This window comes from Lutra lutra, chromosome 13, assembly GCF_902655055.1.
Source record: "Lutra lutra chromosome 13, mLutLut1.2, whole genome shotgun sequence".
NCBI classification, from domain to species: Eukaryota; Metazoa; Chordata; class Mammalia; order Carnivora; family Mustelidae; genus Lutra; species Lutra lutra.
Window position 1 is genome coordinate 6159079 of NC_062290.1, and position 24914 is coordinate 6183992.

At 47.8% G+C, this 24914-nt stretch overlaps 1 protein-coding gene across 3 annotated transcripts in view; it reads right to left on the bottom strand.

Annotated features, from left to right (window-relative positions):
• Positions 1-6910: 6910 nt before the first annotated feature.
• The window catches only part of RCL1 (RNA terminal phosphate cyclase like 1), a 66235-nt gene continuing 48231 nt past the window's right edge, over positions 6911-24914 (bottom strand). For 2 of the 3 annotated variants that reach the window (XM_047700915.1, XM_047700917.1), the window contains exons 7-9: positions 23009-23165; positions 18112-18215; positions 6911-7658 (exon numbers count right to left, since the gene is read on the bottom strand). In XM_047700915.1, coding sequence (XP_047556871.1) covers positions 7508-7658; positions 18112-18215; positions 23009-23165 — 412 coding nt within the window. In that variant the 3' untranslated portion in view covers positions 6911-7507. Of the gene's footprint in view, positions 7659-15728; positions 15767-16167; positions 16234-18111; positions 18216-23008; positions 23166-24914 lie in introns of all 3 variants that reach the window. The other variant, XM_047700916.1, reaches the window with a different exon arrangement.

The following is a 24914-nucleotide window of genomic DNA, read 5'->3' on the forward strand; positions in this document are numbered from 1 at the left end:
CCCAGACAGGAAAAAAAGATGGTACAGGGATGGGTAGGGCTGGTGGCCGCTGCTTCGAAGCTCGTATGTGTGGGTGCCTGACACAGTGAGGCTGGGGCAAGGGTTACACATGACTCTATTTCCCACCAGGGACCTCAAACTGCTCAGCTTCTCACAAATACTCCAATCAAGAATGGAAGAGTTGGGGTCCTGGGTGGCTCAGTGGGTTAAAGCTTCTGCCTTCGGCTCAGGGCATGATCTCAGGCTCCTGGGATCGAGCCCCACGTCGAGCCTGCTTCCCTTCCTCTCTCTCTGCCTGCCTCTCTGCCTACTTGTGATCTCTGTCTATCAAATAAATAAATAAAATCTTAAAAAAAAAAAAGAATGGAAGAGTTGATTTTTTCCTAAAAAATATCCCTAAAACTTTTCTACAATAATACCAGAAGACCAGGAACAGCCAAAGTATGATCTGCAGAATAAAAGCACGGTATGGGGGCGCCTGGGTGGCTCAGTGGGTTAAGCCACTGCCTTCGGCTCAGGTCATGATCCCAGGTCCTGGGTTCGAGCCCCGCATCGGGCTTTCTGCTCAGCAGGGAGCCTGCTTCCTCCTCTCTCTCTGCCTGCCTCTCTGCTTACTTGTGATTTCTCTCTGTCAAATAAATAAATAAAATCTTTAAAAAAAAAAAAAAAAAAGCACGGTATGTAATGCTCTTTTTTTTTTTTTTTTTTTTGGCAGGTATGGAGTCCTGTGGTCAAGTCAGCTTGAAGAGTGGTAGCATGAACAAAGAGTTTTGACTACAGGACTTTACAGAGCCTTTGCTAAATTAATGCACATTGTGATGCTTCAAACCTGGGATGGATATTACAGCAATGTCTACACCTCTAATAACCCTTTCCAGGGGAAGCATGTCAGGATGCCATTGTGCCACAGAGCATGCTCTGGAAGGTGCCACAGCGGACCAGTGGTCAGTCAAAGCATTCTGTAGTCAACAGAGGGAGACAACTCTCAGGGGATTTTTTTTTAAATATTGGACAGAGACAGTCTCTCTGTCCACCATGGCTGCTGAGAGAACAGAATATTCAAGAGATTGCCTGCAGGAGGAGAACAACTGAAGGAAGCAGGCTGAGATGGGAGAGAGCTGAATTCTAACAACATCGTAGTTCCTTGGGTGGGTCTGGCGTACGCAGTGGCTCTAGGATCCAACAGCCCTGAGGCAGAGTCCATCTTTTCAGTTCACCCTGACTGGACAGATCCTAACTCACCACCTGGAACAAGGTGAACTCCGTGGAGATGCCTGCAGGCCCTGTTTTAAACTCCATTTGTCATGGGGCAGTCTGACCCCAAGCCCTGCAGGTGCCATCATCTCATCTCTGGCCTTCTAGCTGAGCACATCCATGTACTAGATGTTAAAGATAAACCCTGTGACTCACGCTGATGCTAACCTGTTAGGCTGAAGCCGCCTTTCAACCTTCACCTGGGACCAAACGGCTAGCATTTAGTACATAACCATTATGTTAAAGAAATCTTCTCTGTACTAGGGTAGATGGTAGACAATTCACATACTGCAGGCGAGGAAATGAGCCTCCATGCCCCCAGCCACACATCAGCGGACACAGCTAGGGTTCACACAGGACTCATTCCTTCCTCTGTGTTAGCTGCCCAACACTCTACTGAAATTGAGAAACCAAAAACTTTGCTCAGAAATTACTGAATTTATCTTTTTTAAAAATAAGGTTTTTGGGGCGCCTGGGTGGTTCAGTAAGTTACGTGTCTGCCTTCGGGTCACCTCATGATCCCAGGGGCCCAGGGACCGAGCCCCGCACTGGGGTCCCTGCTCAGCGGGGTGTCTGCTTCTCCCTCTCCCTCTGCTGCTCCCCCAGCTTGTGATCTCCCTCTCTTTCTAATAAATAAAATATTTTTTAAAATAAAGCCTTTCAAAAATAACTTTAAAATCATAGCCATATCAAACCTTAAAGATGAATGCAGTCCATCCCATCACATGTTGGCAGGGGACAATTTAGGAATGACTGACCAAGTGCAGTTAAGTGCCAAGACAGGGGAGGCTCCCTGGGGTCCGTGAGAACGTGCAGCTGGGGTTGCATCATGGGATGGGGGCCCTCTCAGCAACTGCTGAGGCTTTCGGTCTGAGGCGGTGGCTCAGAACAGGGGAGGGCTCCCACAACTTTTTACTTTCTAGGCCTCTTAGGACAGCATTATCAAACCACACATATTAAAATGTAGCCGCATCCTACATTTCTGAAGCTTTTTATAATTTTGTCTTTTAAATTGCCTCGGAGCCCAGCAACTCACTTACTAGATGATTAGCTATGGTTCCCTGGCAGTCTTGAGTGCTTAGAAATGCTTGTGAAGAAAGAAACTCTTGCCTATACAACATATATCTCAATATTTTAACAATTAAGGAAGGAAACGTTTCATTTTGTGGATATTTAATAATTTTTGCTCTTTTCCTTGCATAATTTGGAGCGAGGATTTTCTTTTTCCTGGCATTCTGCAAACATTTCCATTGGTTCTTCAAAGCTTACAGATCTTAGGCAAGAGGACTTTAGCTGCCAGCAGGTAAAAATAACAGGAAGGTCAAAACAAAGCACGAGACCAAAAGAGGAGTCCAAAAGACTCCTCTTTTGGACGCAGGAGGTCCAAAACCAAGTGAATTCAGCATTTAAAACAGCCTGAGGTAAGCTGTCACAGCCTGAAGTTGGATCTGTCCCCACAGTACGCCAGGCACCATCTGAAAATATATAGTCCCCACCAGTGTCTTTCCTAAAAGACCTATGAAGATCCCTCTTCTTTTAGGGCATCATCTGCTCCCAAGACCAGTTGCCCAAATGGACACCAGTGAGTCCAGCAGCAAGGCCAATGATTCTCATGGCCCTGGTGATAGGGTATTCAAGGAGTAGACATACAGAGCTGTCCTGTGTCTCCTTGCTGGGCTGGTTCCTTATCCTTTGTCTTTAAGCTGGCCTCTGATTTCTAGAAATTCATAGGCTTGAATACAATATTGCCCAAATGGTAGCAGAAATTATTAACAAATTAATCAATCTGAATATTTTTGGGTACAAAGCTCTTTAGAAGGTTGGGATTGGGAAGGAAACAGAGTGTCCTGAGACCTCGGGGAAAATATTTTGCTATTTATAAAACAAAAACAAAAACTCATGCCAACTAACCCAAATAAACATATAGGAGAATGGAGGAGGGTTGGCAGGACAAGTACGCAATGGTGGGCATCTTTCTGATTTTTTTTTTTTTTTTGCACCATCTCACACATCGACTGCAATTCCACAGAGGAAACCCAAGTGTGGGGAGGTAAATTAGTTAATGTCATAATAGCTGGTCAGCAGCCAAGATGACCCAGAAAGCAAGCTGCACCACACTTACCTCCTGAGATTACTGTCGCTTCCCCTGCAGACCCAATGGAAGGGTCTCAGCAGAGTGGGATCCACATCGGGAACCACCAGCATCAGAAGGACCAGGAAGAGAGGGAACAGTCCATCAGCCCAAATTCTGACCTGGGCTGGTCAACAGGGCTGACCCAGAGCCTGCTCTTAGGCTTGGGGTCAGACTGTCTCACAGGTGTGGGCCAAATATGACAAGGAATCAGAGCAGCCCCAGACAAAATGAAGGCTTTTATTTGTTTGAGAAAATGAGCGATGTGGCTTGGCTTCTGTAAGATGCCGAACACTGATAAATTATTCCACTCAAATGGCCTCTTAGACCTAGTCAACTCGAGTCCCCAAAGACCCCACTTGTCCGTTGACATTCGCATTAGCCATTAGTCCTTCTGAAGAACACACTAGCGTGGTCTGACCATGGATACTATGACTGAGCAGAAGCTGCTTCTCGTCCCCCCCCAGAGTCCGTGAAGAACAACGGAGATGTGGGTGGGGCACCAGCCCGTGGGGCTGCTTCCCTGTTCATCACGGATGGGCTCACATTGCCCATACTGGTCCAGCCGCAGGTCTCCAATACAACCAGCAGAGCCAGTGGAACCCCACAATCTCCTCCTCACACCATGACCAAAGCCCCCAGTAAATCCATTTCATCAGCCCACCTTAGTCCCCAACCTCACCCGGGGGAGTCCCACCCCCACCGTAGGCATGGCCAACCCTGTGGGAATTCCTTACTTCCCTGGTGTTTCCTTCTCTCCCATCTATCTACCTTTGATCATACCCACTTCTTCCAGGCTCCCCTACTCCATTCAGCCTACTTCCGAAGGTTTCACTCAGCATAAAACTATCTGCCAGCAGGGACCTCGCTGAGGAGGCTCCCAAAACAAAAGACCTAGCAGGAAATGGCTGCCTCATGGGGTTTTGTGTTCCCGTGACAGTGAGAAGACAGGCACCATGATGCAACGTAAGCTTTTGGGTTTTCTTGTTGGGTTTGTAATCAGTGATGTCCTTCACCAGTTCTTATCAGAAAAGATTAAAAATAAATAAACCATGAGGTTTAGCTGGTCTCTGAGGGCAATTTGGACTTCCGTGGAGCCTCCTGCTGCTCTTTCCCCATCAGCACGCTATGCTGCAGTATCCTGGCTTCCTCCACCTCTTGTCAACTGTCTTGACGAACACGGTAAAATAATCATGACCAAGGAGGCTGGCTGGTGTTTACATAGAATGTAGTCTGAATGGTGCTGAAAGACAGCTCTGCCATGACCCCCAACAAGGTCACAGGTGTATAGGTCCTTAAAATAAAAATCACCACCCTCAATGAATTCAGGATGGTCTGTTTCTGTCTGACAGACAGGAAACAGGAAAACTAAGAAAACCAAGCCTAAAAATGCTAGAATATCTCTTCAAACTACCCCAGGGGCAGCTGGACCAACCAGGAGCGAATCTAAGAACAAGGCAGAAACTGGAGGTGCCCAGTGTCAAAGACGGACCAGCTACCTGCACAGAATGGCTCCTGCTCAGTAAACGGTACTGCTTCTCTTGGGCATTTGAGAAGGGGCTGGGAGCATACAGTATACATAAATACTAAATTTCCCCTCCTTTGGCCATATCTACACCCCTACCAGATATTCCTACTGCAGAAGCAGCTACACCAGAAGGAGGGCTAGAAACACTAGACCCTCCCATGTTCACAGCAGAGAGCAGCACACAGCCTTCTACTGTTGGTAATGATCTGCCTGCAGTCCACACGCCACCCTAAACTGGCCAACAGTACCATTTCCGGAGCTTGCTACAACAGACAGAAAGCCCCTGAGGATAGTATCTGTCGTGTCCAAAGCAACATGGCCCCTTAGTTCTAAATTTACTCACGGGCCGTTCTGGGTTCAAACAGCAACAGCATGTGTGGTAGGCAGAATTCTCAGATGGCTGACCCTGATACAAGCCCCTAGCTATTCAAACACAAACTTAGGTACTGTTGTGATCAGGGGACCTTAAAATAGAGAGATTATCCAGGTAAGACAGGAGGCATTTAAAAGCAACTAAAGCAATGAGTCTTCTTCAGCTGGTGCCACAAGAAAAAGTCAGAGACAAAGCGCGAGAAAGGCTGGAGGCAACAGGATTGAATGTACCATCGCTGGCTTGAAGACAGAGGGAAGCAAGGTACAAGGAATCCAGGCCACCTCTAGAAGCTGAAAGATGTCCCCAGCTGACAGCCAGCCAGAAATAGGAATTCTAGTCCTAGAACCTGAATTCTGTCAACAATCTGAATGAGCTAGCTCATTCTTTGCCAGAGCCCAGCTGGCATCAGCCTTGTGAGACTCTAAGACTAGAATCCAGTCAAGCCCACCAGAACCTCCAACCTAGAGAATGGAGAGGATACATGGGTATTGTTCTCAACTGCTAAGTTCGTGTTCATTTCTTTTTTTTTTTTTAAGATTTTATTTATTTATTTGACAGAGAGATCACAAGTAGGCAGAGAGGCAGGCAGAGAGAGGGGGAAGCAGGCTCCCCACTGAGCAGAGAGCCCAATGTGGGGCTCGATCCCAGGACCCTGAGACCATGACCTGAGCCAAAGGCAGAAGCTTAACCCACTGAGCCACCCAGGTCCCCCAGTTTGTGTGTTCATTTCTTATGCATAACAAAAATTAACAGCTATGTAAAGTTCTCAGTAAGTGGAATGCCATCGTTCCAAACAGCCTGGCCTCCTGCCATGTTAGGCTTACATCTCCACATCTTCCCACACCCCCAGTCATGACAGCGCAGAATTTCTCTAGTCCCTTTCCCCCGAAAAAGAAAGGGTACAAAGATTGGGGAGAAAAAGATCTTTCCTTACTTCAAACTACCTGCAGCCCCCAGGTGGAGAATACCATTTGGAATCCTCGTAGAAAGAATTAGATCTTTTCTTTCCTACCAACTGTGGCCCCATACACCTACCAAATGGAGACTGTTAGCTGTCCGAGCGTTCCTGCATGTCCTTGCTCGGGAGGCCTTTCCCTGGGCCCTTTGTCCTAATGGTGCTCCCAGCAAGCAGTCCTGAGGGATGCAGTAATGTCCCCATCTGGAAGAAAGAGCAGCCCTGCTGGAAGAAGAGGAGTCCCCGAGCATGCAGACTCCTCAGCCACGGGGCAAGCCCACTGCATGCTCGGCATCGCCCTGCCCCCCACCCCTGCCTCATGTTGTCACTCTGGGACTTGGGGGACAAGGGAATCCGATCCAAACATGAGGTTCATGCTGCTTGCTGTGCTCCAACTACAAAGTTCTCTATCTCGGACCTAAGATCCGCAGGTCTTCCGCTAGCATCCATGGGGCAGTAACCATCTGACTTAGGAGCTTGCAAGTCGGGTCCAGTTCCAGACTCTGACACTATTACATGCAGCACTTTAAATCAGTACATATACTATCTTTACATTATAAACTTCAAAGGGATAAAATACCCTCCATGGATTTTCTTAAGAATTTAATAAAATCCATATTGCAGAGCTACCATGAAGATAAAATAAGAAAATGTACCGCACACCTTAGATAGAGAAAATATCCAATAACTTTAATGGACCCCTGCCCTCCCCAGGCACACCTCGCCCCACACACACATACGATGAGCCAGACAGGGGGCAACACCTGCCTCCAAGATGTGAGTCCATTCAGAAGACGAGGTGCACCAGTGAGCTTCACAGACCGATCCTGACACGGGCGAGCAGTGCACGTTGCCCTGTGTTATCTCAGTGATCCCTACACAGAAACCAAAGCTCAGCGCATCAGCCCTCGCAGGAAGAACGGTGACAGGCTCCACGTGCCGGAAGCCCAGGGATGCAGCTGGGAGGTTGTTCTAGCGGCACAACTGTGTCCTGAAAGCATACTTGTCATCAGGTGAGCCAAGGGTGTACTCGGCATGACTGGGCCTCCTGAGGAATGTCAGTGCCACCGCAAAAACAGCTAGAAGCCACATGATACAGAGATGTCTTTTCTTCGAATATTCTGATTTTTTTTTTTAATGGAAAGTTAAGAAATCCTTAATGTAAGAGCATAACCTGTCCTGGATGAATTTGGACTTGGTCCTGTTGGGTGTCCGTGGCAGTTTCTGCTTTGCTTGTAGGCATTGGGGCCTTATCTGGTGAGAGTATCACTTGAGGGTCTTGCTAAGGTTGGAGAAACCGATGCCAACACAGGTCATCAGCACTTTATCCCCACCCTTGAGCTCTTCACCACATGGCTTGGTTTCAATTTTAAACATAATCTGGAAAAAGCTCTTCAAATGCCGCAAAAATTCTATCCTAAAAAGGAAAAAACAAACAAAAAACAAAAACAAAAAATGAGGGAGGGGTGAAAACGGAATTCCATTTTCAAAAAAAAGTTCTCCTTCCCGCATCTAGAACCCAAGCCTTTACTTTTCACAGATCAAGAATATCTAAAATTAAGAACGTCTCAATCAAAGCTCATTAAATAGTATTTATTCACAGCCCGCCATTTTCCAAAGTGGATTTGGACAGCCTATGGAGATGCAAACAATGTAAGATAAATTAGATTTTTAAAGGTCCGAGGTTAGTACAGGACACATAAGTCATCTGGCCCCATTCCAGTCGAGCGGACATAAATACAGCGTTAGTCTTTGAGACTAACATGCGGAGAGATACACATGCACTCCCGTGACTCACAGCATCACGCCGGACAACCAAGCAGAGGCCAAAACTGACAGTATCTCTCTTCACTCCTCAACTTCAATACAACCCTTCCATCCACTCCACACACATTTCCTGAGTGTGTACGTTGTACCAAGAACAGTGCTTGGTGTTAGGGATGTTGCAGTCAACAAAAAAATCCCTTCTCTCAGGGCGTTGTCAATGTAGTGGGGTAGACAAGTTAAATACTCTTTAACTGTGGAAATTTAAAGAAAGGAAACAAGGCAAGGGGGTGGGAAGAAATGTGGGTACAACATGTTTGTGTGTATACGGCCGGCCACATTAAACTAGGTGGCCAGGGAGGAGCTCACAGTAAATGTGACACGGAGTTTCATAGGGCTGTTTCTCGTCATCTCCTTTAAGACAGAATGATGGCTTCATCTCAACAGTACCTTAGGAACAGCAATTCCATGGAAAGGCCATGGGACAGGTAAGCAGGCTTCTACTGGTCTGCCCTAGCAGATGCAGCATCTTCCCAGCTGGCCTTGACCATAAGACTCACCTGGAGAGTTCATTAAACACACAAGTTCCCGAAGGTTCTATGCAACTAACAACTGGTAGGGAGCAAGGGCCCACATAGTAGAGCCTGGAAGCACAGGCCAACTCAAAGTCAGCCCTTCCACACCCTGTACAGGCCCTGTCTCCCTAATGCACAAGGACCAGAAATCTATTCTTAACAAGGACCTTGGTGATTTTTTTTTTTAAGATTTTATTTATTTATTTGACTGAGAAAGAGAAAGTGAACAAAACCAGGGAGAGTGACAGAGGGAGAAGTAGGCTTCCCACCGAGCAGGTAGCCTGATGCGGGGTTCCATCCCAGGATCCCAGGTCATGACCTGAGCTGAAGGCAGACGCTTCACTGACAGAGCCACCCAGGTGCCCCTCCCTGGTGATTCTTAATCAGGCAAGTTTGGGGACACCGGTTTAGTATGAAGACATGGTCTGCATCTCAGTGATGAAGTATCCAGCAACCATGTGTCCTACAGCCTCCCAACTGAACCGTCCAAACTCCCGACCCTAGCCAGGTGGTTCTAACCCTGCCTACACATGGAATTACCAGAGCAGCTTTCAAAATACTGATTCTAGACATAAAGACCAATGGGAAAGAGTTGAGAGTCAAGAAATAAACCCATACATTTATGGTGAACTGATTTTCAAAAGGGGTACAAAGTAATTCAAAGGTGAAATAATAGTCTTTTCAACAAATGCTACTGGGACAACCCCACGTGCAGAAAGATGAAGCTGGGCCCCTTCCTCACATCATACACAAAAATTAACTCAAGATGGATTAAGGGCCTCAATTTAACAGCTAACACATGAACCTCACAGAAGAAAACACAGGAGAAAATCCTCATGATCTTGGGCTGGACACTGGTTTCTTACATACATCATCAGAAGCAGAGTGATAAAAGTAAAAACATAAATTGCACTTCATCAAAGTTAAAATCTTATTTTTTAAGATTGTATTTATTTATTTGACAGAGAGAGACACAGTGAGAGAGGGAATGCAAGCTAGGGGAGTGGGAGAGGGAGAAGCAGGCTTCCAGCAGAGCAGACAGCCTGATGCGGGGCTCCATCCTAGCTCCCTGGGACCATGACCTGAGCTGAAGGCAAACGCTTAATGACTGAGCCACCCAGGCATCCCTTTCAAAATTAAAATCTTTTGTGCATTCGAGGACATTATCAAGAAAGTAAAAAGACAATTCCCAGGATGGAAAAAAATAGTATTTGCAAATCATGTATCTGATAAGGGTCTGGTATTGAGAATATAAAGAAATCTTACAACTGAGTAATAAAAAACCCCAAATAATCCAAGATGGGCAAAGGATCTGAATAGATATTTCTCCAAAGACATACAAATAATAAGCACATAAGCTAATAAGCACATGAAAAGACGCTCAACATTGTTAGTCATTTTAGGGAAATGAAAATCAAAACGACTAGAAGATCCCATTTCACACCCCACAGGATGGCCACAATTGAACAGAGAGCCCTCCCGTGTCTGGGTGAGGATGTGAAGCAGTCAGTCACCTCGGCACTGCTGGCTGGAATGTTAATCCGGCATGGCCCTGTGGACAACCGTCCGGCAGTTAAGTCTTCAGTAAGGACATCCCACATGATTCAGTGATTACCCTTGCAGGTACAACCACAGAGAAGTGGAACACACCCACACAAGAGCTGGACACGAATGCTGGTGATAGTATTATTCGTAACAGCCAAAAAAGTTGGAATAACCCAAATGCCCGTCAACTGATGAATGGATGAACAAGAGGCGGGGTGTCTCTACAATGGAGTATTATTTGGCCTTGAAAAGGAGGGGCGCCTGGGTGGCTCAGTGGGTTAAGCCTCTGCCTTCAGCTCAGGTCATGGTCTCAGGGTCCTGGGATGAGCCTGCTTCCCCCTCTCTCTGCCTTCCTCTCTGCCTACTTGTGATTTCTCTCTCTCTCTCTCTGTCAAATAAATAAATAAAATCTTTAAAAAAAAAAAAAGAAAGAAAAGAAAAGGAGCACAGTACGGACACACACCACAGCACGGATGAACTCTGAAAACATCGTGCTCAAAGAAGCCAGTCACGAAAGACCACATATTGTATGAAATGGCCAGAACAGGCAAACAACAGAGGCAGAAAGCAGATTAGTGGTTGCCCAGGGCTTGGGGGGAGCAGGAAAGATGGGGAACAACCGTGAATGGGCAAAGAGTTTCTTTCTGCGGTGGTAAACACGTTCTAAAATTAGGGCTGTTCTGAAACTGTGGTTATGGTTACACAACTTTGGGAGTATACAGAAAATCAGTGAATTGTACACTTTATTTTTTTTAGGATTTACTTATTTGTTTTAGAGAGAGAGCACACACGGACACGCGCATGCATCTGTGGGAGAGGGACAGAGGAAGACAATCTCGAGCAGACTCCCCGCTAAGCGGGGAGCCCGATGTGGGGCTCAATCTCATGACCCTGAGATCACGACCTGAGCTAAAACCATGAGTTAGACGCTTAACTGACTGAGCCATCTAGGCACCCCTGAACTATACAGTTTATATATATATAAACTGTATATTTAAAGTATATATACTTTAAATGGGTAAACTGTGTGGTAGGTGAATTATATCTCAATATAGCTGTTCAAGGGGCACCTGGGTGGCTCAGTTGGTTAAGCGACAGCCTTTGGTTCAGGTCATGATCCTGGAATCCCAGGATCGAGTCCCGCATCGAGCTCCCTGCTCAGCAGGGAGTCTGCTTCTCCCTCTGACCCTCACCCCCATGTTCTCTCTCTCTCTCACTCATTCTCTATCTCAAATAAATAAATAAAATCTTAAAAAAAAAAAGAAGCATTTAAAAAAAATACAGCTGTTCAAAAAAAAATACAATATTCGTGAAATTCCAAAAGTACTGGCCTAGTACTAGGCCTGGCTAACAGCCTCACACAGTATATATCCAAGTGAGCACAAAGCCTACTGTGGTGAATTTCGCACCCCTCCTGTCTGTCTGTCCTTCAGTCTACAAAGAAGGAAAGGGGGTGGGACAACTCCTCAGCCAGTCTGGCCGACATGACCGGCACCTCAGGGACAAAGAGAAGAAACAGTTAACTGCGCTGGGAAGCAGTTCTGGTGCATGGGGCACACTGGCCCAGAAGTCCCTTGCTTGTCTGCTCTCTCTTCACCCCCATCTTTTTTTTTTTTTTTTTTTTTTTTTTTTTTTTTTTTAATTTTTTTTATTTTTTCAGCATAACAGTATTCATTATTTTTGCACCACACCCAGTGCTCCATGCAATCTGTGCCCTCCACAATACCCACCACCTGGTGCCCCAACCTCCCACCCCCCACCCCTTCAAAATTCCCAGATCGTTTTTCAGAGTCCATAGTCTCTCATGGTTTCTTCACCCCCATCTTTAAAGTAACCTCCCGTTTGGCAACTCTCCTACCGAAAGCCTCCTCGGCCAGCAGGCTCTCTGGTTTCCACGGTACGCCTGGCTCGGCTCGTGGTGTCTAATTAATGCTTCTGCAGAGCTGTGTTGCCACTGCCCTCTGAGCCTCTGGTAAAGCGCCCCCAGGACACAGCCTGCGTCTGCAGCGAAAGCTCATGCCCCGGCCCGCGCCCTACCAGCTGCGTGAGGCCTGGAAGGGGGCTCGGGAGCCACCGCTGCCTTTGACAAGTGGCGTCCTCGCTCTCAGCTTGAAGGGAAGCCCGTTTCTCCCCTGCGGGCTTCCCCGCCCTCCTCACCAACTGAAATGGCCAGTTTCTTGCTCTCCGTCCCAGGCGCACCACGTCCCCAACCCTGTCCCAGAAGAGAAAACAAACACATCGAACCCACAGATAAACACTCGACATCTGCAGGCAGCAAGGCAGGCGGCGGCAGGCACCTCACCACTTGTCTGTGTTCCGAGGAGCGCACGGCCTGTTCGGTCGCCGCCTGAGCCCTCGCACCGAACCAGGGCGCGCTCTGCTCCCGCCGCCTCCCCAGCCTGTGGTGTGGTGAATCGCTGGACTGTGCTGGAAAACCCAGATGCCCTCGGCAGCTGGCAGAAGCCCCGAGGGGCCTCCGCGCGCCCCTGAGCTGGCGCAGGGGAAACACAGGCCCACATATTTGCAGCCTCAGGTGTTTGTAGCAAAAGCAAAGTCGGGTCCACATCCTACAAGATGTTCCGCCAGCCCCTCTGCCTGTCTGAGGAGGCCTGCATGAAGGGGCCGCGGGGAGGCTTCAGAATGGCTTCCCCAGAAGCCGCTTCTCCAGAAGCCGAGAAATAACCAGATGGTGTTAAATCCTAACCATCTCCTGCGGGAATTCAGTAAGTCACGCCCGCATGGACCTGCGCCCTTCACCACGCATAGCTGTGCGGCTGCGGCTGTGCCTCCCGGGGCAGGATGCCCCCCCTTCCCTCTCTCCCCAGCACCACCCGGCAGAATCACACCTCTTGCACACAAGCACAGGGCCACACAGAAGAGGGGCTGTGGCCCGCTGACGGCAGCTCTGCCGCTGGGTGGGGCACTGGGACCACCTGCAGGGTGTACTGGGCGGCTCTGCAGACCCACCGTTTTAGACAACTGGAATTCTCTCTACACAACTCCTGTATGAAGGATTTGAACTCCTGACTTAGACAACTGTACAGTGAGCTTTTTGGTTGTTGCTCAGGAAAAAGTGAGGATTTATTTTCAGGAAAAAACAAAACCAAAAACAATAATACTTTTGTAGCAAAATACTTTCCTATGAAAGCCTTTAGTCCATCTGACAAATATGTTTCAGAGACTACTGGTGCAGAGAGATCATTTTTCCTGTGTATTTTCAACGGGTGGTTTCCCATTACCACTGTTGGTCAACAGGTGAAGTCCACTGGGCTCATGGACACCTGCCCGTTGAACCCCAACTGCCTGCGACTTGCCACGTGGCCCACCCCACCCCTTAGACACCAGCCCCCCTCACCAGGTCGCCCTTCTGAAGTCTGACACAGCGGGGGTGCCAGGATCACGAGAGAGGCCTCTGTGTGGCAGCTCCACAGACACAAAACCTGACCGAGAGTCCTGCCTCCTGCGTCACCAAGTCACTTAGAAATTAGGGTTACCTTCTTCTCAGGCCTAAGGTGTTGCTCTGGAAGTTGAGGGGAAATTTTCAGGGGTAGGAAGAGAATCTGTTCAATGGGACCCCACAGTCATGACAGACCAGCTTTTTTTTTTTTCTTTTTTTTTTTGATAGAATTCCAAATCACAGACATTTAGGACCATGAGGTATAGAAGCTGGAACAGGTTAAGTAGAACTGGAATTAGAGATTTGTTTTTTTTTTTTTAATTTATTTGACAGAGATCACAAGTAGGCAGAGAGGCAGGCAAAGAGAGAGGAAGGGAAGCAGGCTTTCTGCTGAGCAGAGAGCCCGAAGGGGGCTCGATCCCAGGACGCTGAGATCATGACCTGAGCCGAAGGCAGCGGCCCAACCCACTGAGCCACCCAGGCGCCCCATGACAGACCAGCTTTTAAAAATATACACAGGTGGTGCTTTTTCTGCCCAACAGTGGCTTTCCCAAAACCTGTTGACCTCTATTCCAAGAACGAATGTTCACAGCAAGTTCTCCGCCAAACCTGGCCACCTCACATCTCCCCCAGCCCGACTCTCTGCTTCCTGCCACCTTTACAACTGAATTTAACTACTTCACTCTTTTCATCTGAAAAATAAGGATATCCCTGGCTTTTCCCCCATGCCAAATACATTCTGGGGTACAAAGTGCATAAGAGAAGGGACGGGGCTTTGCAGGACTTCCTGCACTCCCCCGAGGTAAGGTGGAGCAGGCCGCACTAGCCTGCAGAGAGCAGCTAAGCAAATGAGCCCAAACCGCCGGGGGCTCCCTCATTTGGTCTCCCGCAGCTGTGCTGCGGACTGGGGGAGCCAACGGCCCCGATCAGCCAGTGAACAAGGACACCGGGCTCTCTCTCCCCAGCACTTCACAAGCAGAGGAAAAAGGTCATTAATTAAAGTGAGGGGGGAAAAACAAAGTGGCATGGTTTATTTTAGACTTCTAACTAAAGATAGAAGGAGATCATTTTACAGCAGAATTAGAAGCAAGGGCTCTGACAAAGGCAGCAGGAAGGTGCCTGGGGCCCAGCAATGTGGACGGAATCCCACTCTTACACAAGAGCACAGTGCGCCAGGGAAGCAGGGACTCTGGATGAGCCTGCCTGGGTCAGAACTCCACTGGCTGATCTAGTCCCCAGGGCACAGGACCTGACCTCTCCAGCCTCAAGCCCCCTCGCCGGGAAAATGGGAGCATGAGCTCCTTCCTGCCTTTATCACCCTCACAGGGTCAACATGAAAACTACATGAGTTCGTATTTTTAAAGCACCTAGACATCCGGACAACAGTACACACCGTAAGTGTTCATTAAATACACCGAGCCTGCAGAATTCTTAGGCATCACCAAAAAAAAAAAACCAAAAAAAGTGCAGTGTGTTTAGTAACATAACTGCAGGCGGCTTGTCACAATGAATACAGATTTAGAGAGAGCTGAGCAGACAATTCACAGTGACTTCAGGTCCGAGAACACCCGAAACAAGTTCCCCAGGCCTCCTGCTGTCCACAGTGACCTTACCAGGAGGCTGGACTTCCCAGGCCGAGGGGACGCCCAGGCACAAACCTCGGCTCCTGGCATCAACTGAGCTCCGTGAGCGCCACTGCACGGCTGGGAGGGCTGAGTGCTCGACCTCTTTCGAGCCTCCCTGTTATCTCCACAAACCCATGACTTCAGGACCATCACCGTCTCTACTGAAGAGACAGAAGTTCAGGGTGCCCATTGCCTGGTCCACACTGTGTCCCGAGCTCTGGGGCAGAGCCGCACCTGAAATCCAGAGGATTCGATGCCTACACAAAAGTAGAATGCAGCACGCTCTGGGACCGCAGCCTCTAGCCGTGAACAATTTCCCCAAGTGCTAATTAAGATGCTCATTAGTATTTACTCTTCTTGTTCACCCTGCCTTTAAATAAAGTGTAAATCCTTCCCTGAACTCTGAAGTTAAGCTTTTTGAGGGGAAGGCAGAGCTACTTTCACCAACTCTAACAATCTAAAACTCAATAAATTCAACAAAAATAGATTATACATACTAGCATGCCATTTAATACTATTTTATTCTACTGAAAAAAAAATCTCTCTGACCTTCCTGAAGAACTTCACACAGATAGACTTACTTTCTCAAGTAACACAGAAAACCACCAACAGCAATCTCCTGAAATAAAACAGAGAGAGGAGGAAAAGAAGGGAAGAACATAGAGACCCTTATTTTCCAGAAGGATTTGAAAGCAACACTGCATGGGGAAAAAAAAAAAAATCCTTAATCCCAGTGCCCTGTAAACAGATATTGGAAAAGCTATTTATAAAACTCAAAATGTGCCAAGTGCCAGAATACACTTCTTTAAACGAAGGTTCTGGTTTTTGTCAGAAATCAGGTTTCAGAAAACAAATTTTTATGACTTTAACAGCTCATTAAAGTGAGTGTGACAGTTTGATCTCAAAAGCTCCTGAATCTGATTACAATAAACTACTCCCCCCAAGTATGATCATCTTGATTATGGATTCTGTCCCTTTTCACCCTTAATTGTTCACAAATCCTATGTCAACTTCGCTTACCAGGTCCCTCAATGACATACTTCTTCCCACCTTTGCCTCTTCATCACTTTGGGCCACTGGAGCCTTCTATGATGACAAAGCAAAGAGGGTCCCAATCAGATCCAGCTTCAAAAATAAAGTCCCTTGCCCCCACCCTTGTGCTAGTTTACCAAAAAGAAGGTAGGCTATCCCCTCCCTTACACGAAGCCTGGGAGGCAGGTAATCCAGAAGATAAATGTCCTGTAAAGCCCAGCCCCAAGCCTCAAAACACATAATTTTGCAATGCGTCCTACTCTTCTAAAGCTCCAGTCAGAGCAGACCACCTTGTTTTCCCAAGAGATATAATTTAGGCAAGGTCTCTGGAAGATAGGACACTGTGATTAATATTTGGTGCGGAGGGAGTCAAAGACACAGAAAATTTTAAAAATGTTCAGTTACATCTTGACCTCTCCACAGGGATGGCTGACTTGAAAAGGTTATAAAGGCGTTGGAGCCAAACTGGGGAAAAAAAAAAAATCTCCAAAAGCAAAAAAGAAAAAAAAACTGTCAAGGAAAAATAAAAATATACATTCCATTTTTCACATAATGTTCTGCCAAACCCCATGCCCCACGACCACACGTTTCTAGACACAGCCTCATGCTGTGCGAGCAATCAGGCCCTTGGAGGCCCCAGAGCAGAGGCTGGGAAGCCGCCGCCATGAGAGCCACTAACCAGCTAAAGGGGCCGCGGCGGGCCCAGACTATCGGCCACAGCCCGCAAACTCTCCACAGGAAGCCAGTCTCTGCACTCAGGGTGCTGTGTTCCCAGCCTTGACCCCCCTCTCTAACTGCCCGAGTTACAAAGTCTATCTTAGCAGTATTGACTCCTGGTGCCAGAGTGCCATTTACTCAATTTCCGGTCTCCTGTGCTATGAAATACTTTACAAGAGCTATCAGGAGACAGTGTGGTCCTCACCACTCTCCTGCTTATCAGCCCTCCCCCTCTGTTAACAGAATGAACTCTCTTCCAGTTCCTGTTCCAAAACAATCTCCCACCACCAATCTAAAAAAAAAAAAAAAAAAACCTCCATCAGACTCTCCCCCAGTCCCCTGATCTCCCCAGCCGTGGCGGGGCACGCCCCTCTCCCAAGGTGATGGCACCACCATTCTTCAGTTATCACAGTACTGTACCTTTCAGATAGACAGCATCGGTACCATGATAACCGAAAAAGGACAGTTCAGTCTCAGATCTACCTGAAAATCTCTGCCCACACAAGGCCCACCCAGCCCACAGATGACCACATAAGGGTGTTAGGTAGATACACACGCACTCACATACACACAGAGGTCAGTGCTCAAAGGCTGTTGCTATCAATGGGAAATGCTTCTTCTACTTGGCTGTGTATCATTTAAGTCTTGTTTATCACTAGGTCTGAGCTGCTCTTTTCAGTGAATGCTTGCTCTCATGCCTCAGCGGTCTACTTCGGACAACAGCCTGGCCTCAAACTCACCTCTCTAATTTCCCCGCTAGTCCAGCAGCAGGACTATGAACTTTGCCTCCTCCTTCATCTTTCCAGCCAGCTTACACCCTATCATCTTGGACAAAAAGACAGTCCTCTTTGTCACAGGGAAGGAAAAGGAGGATTTAAAAAACTAACAACAAAATCCAACCTATAACAGAACCAGGAGTTTACCTCCAAAATGGAAACAAAACCTAAAGCTCACACAGGAGAACTGCCCAGTATTTGTCACGTAACGGATGACATGAGAATGACAATGACAGACGGGAATGGTGAAGCTACAAGAAAGAATCGAAGCAAAATCCTTGCTAAACACCAGGTTTAGGGGGACAGCCTCCGGCTCTCTAACCATCAGTACAAGCAGGTGTTCACAGAGACAAGCTGCGTGAGGCCCAACACCTGGGTCATTCTGAGCACCTGGAAGTTTAAACCAGACAGCACGGTGAGGCTGAGGGGAACCACTCACGTGTAGGGAGACAGCGGTCCGAGGAGGACTTTGGAAACATCCTGCTGTCCAAGGGTCATGAGCAACAGAGCTAGGCTCTGATTGGTAGAGTCCACACATCCACCCTGTAAACACAAACACTTTAAAGATTAATCGTTGTACTAACCAGAAAATGGAAAATCCAACGAAACAGAGGGAAGGAAATAACCGCACAGCTCAGAGCATCAGAACCACAGAAACACAGACTACAGAGTTCAAGCGGTAATAAAACAGAGGGCTGGTCCTTTAAGAGTAACCCTTAGAACCAACTAACGTTAGGGCATGAAAGGAACAGCTTAATAAAAACACCGGTAATCACGGAGCCCATGCGTTTACTGAGATGTATCCAGTGAAAAATGAGACGCTGTCTTTGTAAGGAAAGCAGTGGCAGGACAGACATACAAGCAGAAACACGTAATCAGCTCTAGGCAACGTACAGTTCGCTACCCAGGGCTACATGAGTGCTGCCTCTCTATGTGACCGGTCCTGAAGCTGATCTGGCGTGAATGGACCATCATCCAGGGGTCTCACCAACGCACACATTCTGTTACACTCAGAGACTGCTGGCCTGTTCCAGGAGCTTCTCATCTCTCTCCCCGTGTGCTTTAACACTGGAGAACTGCCACGATCAGTCCCTCCATTCGTACTGTTTGCTTATGTATTACTGTCCCCCACCTTCCCTCCCTTTTCCTTCATATCAGAACACGGTTGCTTCGACTGCCTTTCTTCTTTCGCTCCTGAATTTCTCCACCGTTTCTGCCATTTTGCTTCTGCCGATGCATGCGTCACGGCTATTGGCATTTATGCCCTTCAAAGTGTTTTTATTTCTCATCACCCTTCCAGGGAGAACTTGATGGAAAACAATTCAAACAACGTGCACAGCGAAAGCAAGACAACCCCGGGTCTCCATGTGTTTTGTAAGCATCACGGTGAGACACCCTGTTTCCGGGCGCGGCTCTCCCGGACTGTGAACGCAACGGGTAGCCCCCCACTGCTGCTTCTGTGGCCATGCCTCGGTCCTCTGGGTATGTGCGAGGTGGAGAATAACTCAGTGCTCAGGCGCAGGTACCCCTTTTCTGCTGTTGGACTTCATTTGTGACAATGGAGTCAGAAAATGAGGGGGTTTATGCTACTGCTAGCCTTTATGAAAACCCACTGCTCCTCCCAAACTCCCGGAGATATTGCAGGACAATATTATCTCATTTAGCAAATCTTAAGAAGAGTTACAGCTTATATATTTCCATCTAAAAAGGACACCCTGACCCATGGAAAAGAGGAGGCCCAACAACACTAAGCCTGCCTTACACAACTTGCTTCCTTCCTCTCCTAACCGCCTAAAATGAAACTGTTCTCCTCCATCTCTCCTTCTTATCACTGTGCTGCTTTCCTAGCATCCTCACTGCTTTCTCGTATGTGCTGGGCCAGTATTTTAGTGCCATCGATTTGCTGGAGTCTGTGTACAGGCTGCCACAGAGGGAGCAGTGGAGGCACTGCCAAGGCACAGGGTGCAGACCCTGTTCTAAGTGGCTTGGCTCTTACTGCGAAGATGAGACAGGAGCAGGCCCAGAGACAATTCAGGAAGAACCAGCACTACACAGTCATTGGGGGATATGGGTCCTGGGGCTTCCAAGGCGACAGGAGCAGGTGGTCATTCAGCTGGCACCAGAGGGAGAGACTCTGGGGATGGTGGCCTGAGGGGACCCCAGAGAGAAGGGCAGGAGGACGGGGGACACAGGACCCAGGGCCAGCAAGGAGCAGCCAGGGCTCGTCGAAAACTGGCCACATCCTGTCTGTGGAGGAGATGGATGAGAAAATGTCAGGAGAAGGGAAGGACAGACTGATGCAGGCATTTTCTAACCAGGCCACAGATTTTGCCTTTATCTTGGGGAAGTGAGAAGCCGGAGATCTCTGAACAGAGATCAGTGAAAAGAGGAGATCAGTGTCTCGGGGAGATCTGAACAGAAGAGATGTTAGAGAGGAGGGTGGAAGGAAGGAGCAGCAGATGGGGCAACAGAAGATGGGTGAGAAAGGCAGCTCGAGAGAGCCTGCCGCAGAATCAAGGAGGCTCGGTAACAGAGGAGACGCTGATGGAATGAGGGATCAGAGAAGAGGATGAACACTTCGATAAAAAATAAGCAGCACCCTCAAAGGGATGGATTTTTATTACTCATTTAAACCATGTCACATCGCACTCCTAGGAAAAATGATTCACAGGGTCGCCTGAGGAGCTCAGTCAGTTTAGCGTCTGACTCTTGATTTCAGCTCAGGTCGTGATCTCAGGGTCATGAGATCCAGCCCCACATCTGGGCTCCGTGCTCAGCAGGGAGTCTGCTTGTCCCTCCCCTCCCTCTCGTACCCCCTGCTTGCACATGCATTCACTCTCTAATAAATAAAATCTTAAAAATAATTACTCATAAAAGCATAAAGCATTTTCATCCTTTTAAAACTTAAAGATCATAGACATACAAAGGATGTTTTCTTAGTGATTAAAAACAAAGGCAGAAAAGCTGGTCCAGGCACAAGAAAACAGCATAAAACAGAACTTAACTGGAATGTAAACAAAAATAAAATAACCTAGTGCAGACTGCATGCTTTCTCTCTTGGGGACTGATGGGTCGTGACTGTGCTTTCACCCAGAGGCTTTTAATCCCCTCTTTACGGGGAGACAAAACTTGCACACTCCAGCTATGCCCGTGGGCTCCCAAGGGGCTGTTCTATGACGCGATGCTCCCAATGCCCCCAGGTCCACTGGAAAGAGATAGAAGCACCCCCCCAGTGAGGGAGAGGGCCTGCCAGCCACCACAGGACCTAGGAAGGGACACCTGCTCACGTCAACAGGGACTGAGGGGTACGGGTAAAACACGCAGTGTTTCCTCATACAAACCTAGATGACTAACTTCCTGAACTGAGTAAGGGCAGCACAAGCTCTTAATCATTTACTCCCAGCTTCCGGTTACTGCCCGTCTTTCAAAAATCACCGAGTTTAGCACCATCGGGCTGATTGAGCACCCAAAGAGCTGAGGCCAGACCTGAGTGCACGCCTCTGACACGGTGTTTCCTTCCTCACTACTTCCCCGTTGAACGGGGAGTAGAGGGGCTGAGGCACTCCAAGGAAGACACACCTACAGGTTCTCTGTCTTCATCTTAATGAGAGGGACATGAAATAAAGCCACTTAGGACCTGCAAATCCTAAGCAACTTGAAAACAGTTCATTCTTACTTGTTCCACCTTGTGACCAATCCTATATTTTCAAGAATGCTGACTTGGATCAGGCGAGTAGACTGTTTATAAGCTATCTTCCCCAGTACGGCCTGTACAGGGATCCCATGACCCAGCCATCACCCTACCACAGTGATCAATGACAGTGGCAAAAGGAAGTAAATGAAAAAAAAAATAAAATCACCACTGTACCCACCTTACTGGTTTATTTCACTGGGCTCCCATGTGACTTTTGTTGCTTTCACCAGGGCAAAACTTCCCTGGGGGACTCTAGGAAGGACCCATAGAACGGTCTAGTAACCCAGAATACACACACAGACAAATGTGGAGATGAAAGGCTCTTGAGCTAAACAGAAAAGACAAATACCATACACCATCCAGTAGCAAACCATCCAGAGGACAGCTCTCACCGGTACTCAGTTCGAGAACTTGGGGCCATGTCTACACGGCAGAGAAGTGAACATCCCACAAAGCCTAAACTGGATTCTGCATGCCAAGGGGAAAGTTTCAGCTTCCAGATGTGGAACCAAAGCAGAAGACAGTGCAGAATAACAGAAACCTTGGAGCTGCATCCGTGACGCTCACCTCCCCAAGCTTATGGACCTTAGAGAGTATTTTCAGGAAGCTTCCTCTTATTTTCTCCAGCCATCATTCTTACTTCCCTTCCAATTTCTTCCTTGCTTCTTTTTTTTAAGATTTTATTTATTTATTTGACAGAGGGAGATCACAAGTAGACAGAGAGGCAACCAAAGAGAGAGAGAGATAGAGAGAGAGAGAGGGAAGCAGGTTCCCTGCTGAGCAGAGAGCCCGATGCAGGACTTGATCCCCGGAGCTTGAGATCATGACCTGAGCTGAAGGCAGCGGCTTAACCCACTGAGCCACCCAGGTGCCCATCTTCCTTGCTTCTTTTAGGCCAGTCAACTGCCTTTAGGACACAGTAAGTGTGTGCGTGTGCACATGCACACTGCTTGCACGGACCGACAGAGAGAAGACCCTGGCTACTGAAAAGGACAGGCTGGTCTAGGCAGGTCTGAGCCGTTTCCCACAGCAGAGCTGCAGAAACAAAATGGCAAGTGGTGAAGTCCTGTCTCTTGCTGCTTTCGGATCTTTCCAAGCCTCTACCGTGTGCCAATGCAGGACTGCCTTCCCCAGATATTGTTCGCTGCTCCAGAGCACACTGCAAAACCTAGCCTAGCAATATGCTTTTCTACCTGAACTGTCACATACAAATCCAGATTTCTGGCTTCTCTTGAAAAATCTGGAAACAGTGAGACTCCACTCCCCTACGGTAGGGCCTTGGGGAGCTGAGAGATGGTACCTCTGCTGGTCAGGGCAGTGTGTGCTCTTCAACAGGCCAATCACCGCCAAACCAGCTTCATTTTTTTACCCTCTCTCTCGTATGACTGTCTAGTTCCTTCCTCTCCCCATTAAATTTACCTGCCCTATTTCCCAAACCAGTGTGGCTGGATCTCTCTGCTCAAGGACTAGCTTACCTAATCCACTCAAGTAATTAATGCTAAATCTCCAAATGGGTAGGAACAAATTAACTCCTTGGCTTAAGCCCTTGGAAGGGAAGAAAGTTGCTAAGGAATAAAAGTGAGAGACAATGAACCACTTCCTGATGGCTTCGCTCCCAGACCTGCAGAGGCTGAGGACATACCCTATAGATCTCCTCGAGCAGCAGCTTGGCACAGTTCCTGCCGAGGTCCTCCGGAAGCACCGCCGCGCCCTGGCCCTGGGGGTTGGAGGCCAGTTCAGCACTGAGGAAGGTGCCATTGGTGGTCTCGGCAACCAGTGACAACCCAAAGCCTGGAGACCTGGGGATTCAAAGGCACACACATGAGCAGGGTTCATTAAGCGGGGTCGGGGGTGGGGTGGGGTGGTGGTTCACATTCACCAGCAAAAGGAAGAGAAGACAAGTATCTTTTTGATGGCATTCTGTTTGGCCACACCAAGCCTTCCTAGAGTTCCTACTAGCTTATACTTGAAAATAGAAATGACTGAGTGAGAGCATCAGGGCAGAACCAAAGACTGAACAAGTCTGCACGGCTCTTCCCCTCAGCCCTGCCTTCCTTCCCCCAACTCCTACTCTGTGAAAGGTCCTACTGTGCGAGTTTGGAATGATCAACATATAAAGTAACATTAACAAGGGTTACCAGATACTGAGCACCTACTTATCGCCAGTTTCTGAGCTAGGGGCTTTGACACCACAACTCTGCAGAGTAAATATTACCACCCTCATTTTACAAATGAGAAATTAAGCAACCAGCACAATGCCCACACAGCTAGAAAGTGACTGGGATGCATTTCAAACACAGGTCTCCAGAGTTTCCAGTACTCCACCACAGTACTCAGCCATCAACCAGTCCAGAAGGCATGAGCGGCTGGAGGCCACCAATGACAGCTCTTCTTCCGAAATACCAGGCTGTTCCCCCGGCATGAAAGTTACCACACAAGCCAGAACGGGCCTATAGACTTTTGTCTGAAGAATGTCTTTCATTCAGAATTCATTCCTCTAACCAGTGAGCTGGCACTACGTCCTCTCCTGCTGTGTTCCTACCACCAACAGACAGAAGCTAACACCCTTCTTGTCCACGATCACAGCCTACTCATTCACTCATGCATCCAACAAACATTTGGGGGAAAAAGTTTCCATGGCCCAGGACCAGGACCACCACGATTAACATGGGAGTTCCTGCTCTCATAGAGCTGAGTGACAATCTGACTGGCACAAAATAAAATCAGTTCGCGACAATAAAAATCTCCTCTCTGTAACATTTCCAAGTTTGACATCTCAGACATCTAGTTTGCCCAGTGCCTTTTAAAAAAATATGTACTTCCGAGCAGTAAACTCCATATGCAATCACTACACACACGTGCCCCCTTTAACACAATTCAACACCCATGTTCCTAAAGCACTACATGTCCAGGACAAAACTAGCCAAAATACCGGTTTCAGAAAAACTATGTACAAAATCCATAATGTTTCAAAATGTACTGTATGAGCTACATTAGTCAGTCCTTAATTTCTTAAAAAAAAAAAAAAAAAAAAAAGTTGTTTATGCAACCAAGGGTTACAGACACCGCCAAGAGAAGGGAGTGAGTGAGAATAAAGGTTCTGGGGTGCTCCGAGTCATGCTTTCCCACCTAACGCCCTGCCGCCTGGCCACCACACCAGGGGACAATCTCCAGTTGCCTCTGAGTCAGCTGACCAGGGGGAAGGCGGGCATTCAGCTCAGCGGTCCAGGTGGTGCCACGCAAACATGGAGAATGGAAAACAAAGGGAGGCCGGACCAGGAGATAGGCTGCCATCACTGCTTTCACCAGCTCACTTACAGCTCCCAAGAACTTCTGATTTTTCCATCCATGTGAAATTTTTGAGGTGCGTGTAGCTGTTATTACAATAAATGTTGTATTTAATCAAGACTCTTCCATGTAACATTGTATTTGTTTTAGGAAAAAAACAAAGAATACGAGAACACACAGTACAAGAACACACGAAGCCCTATGTGCTTTACACCAATTTTCTCCCTCCAGCCTGGGGTATGTGTGTTATCCAGCCTGTT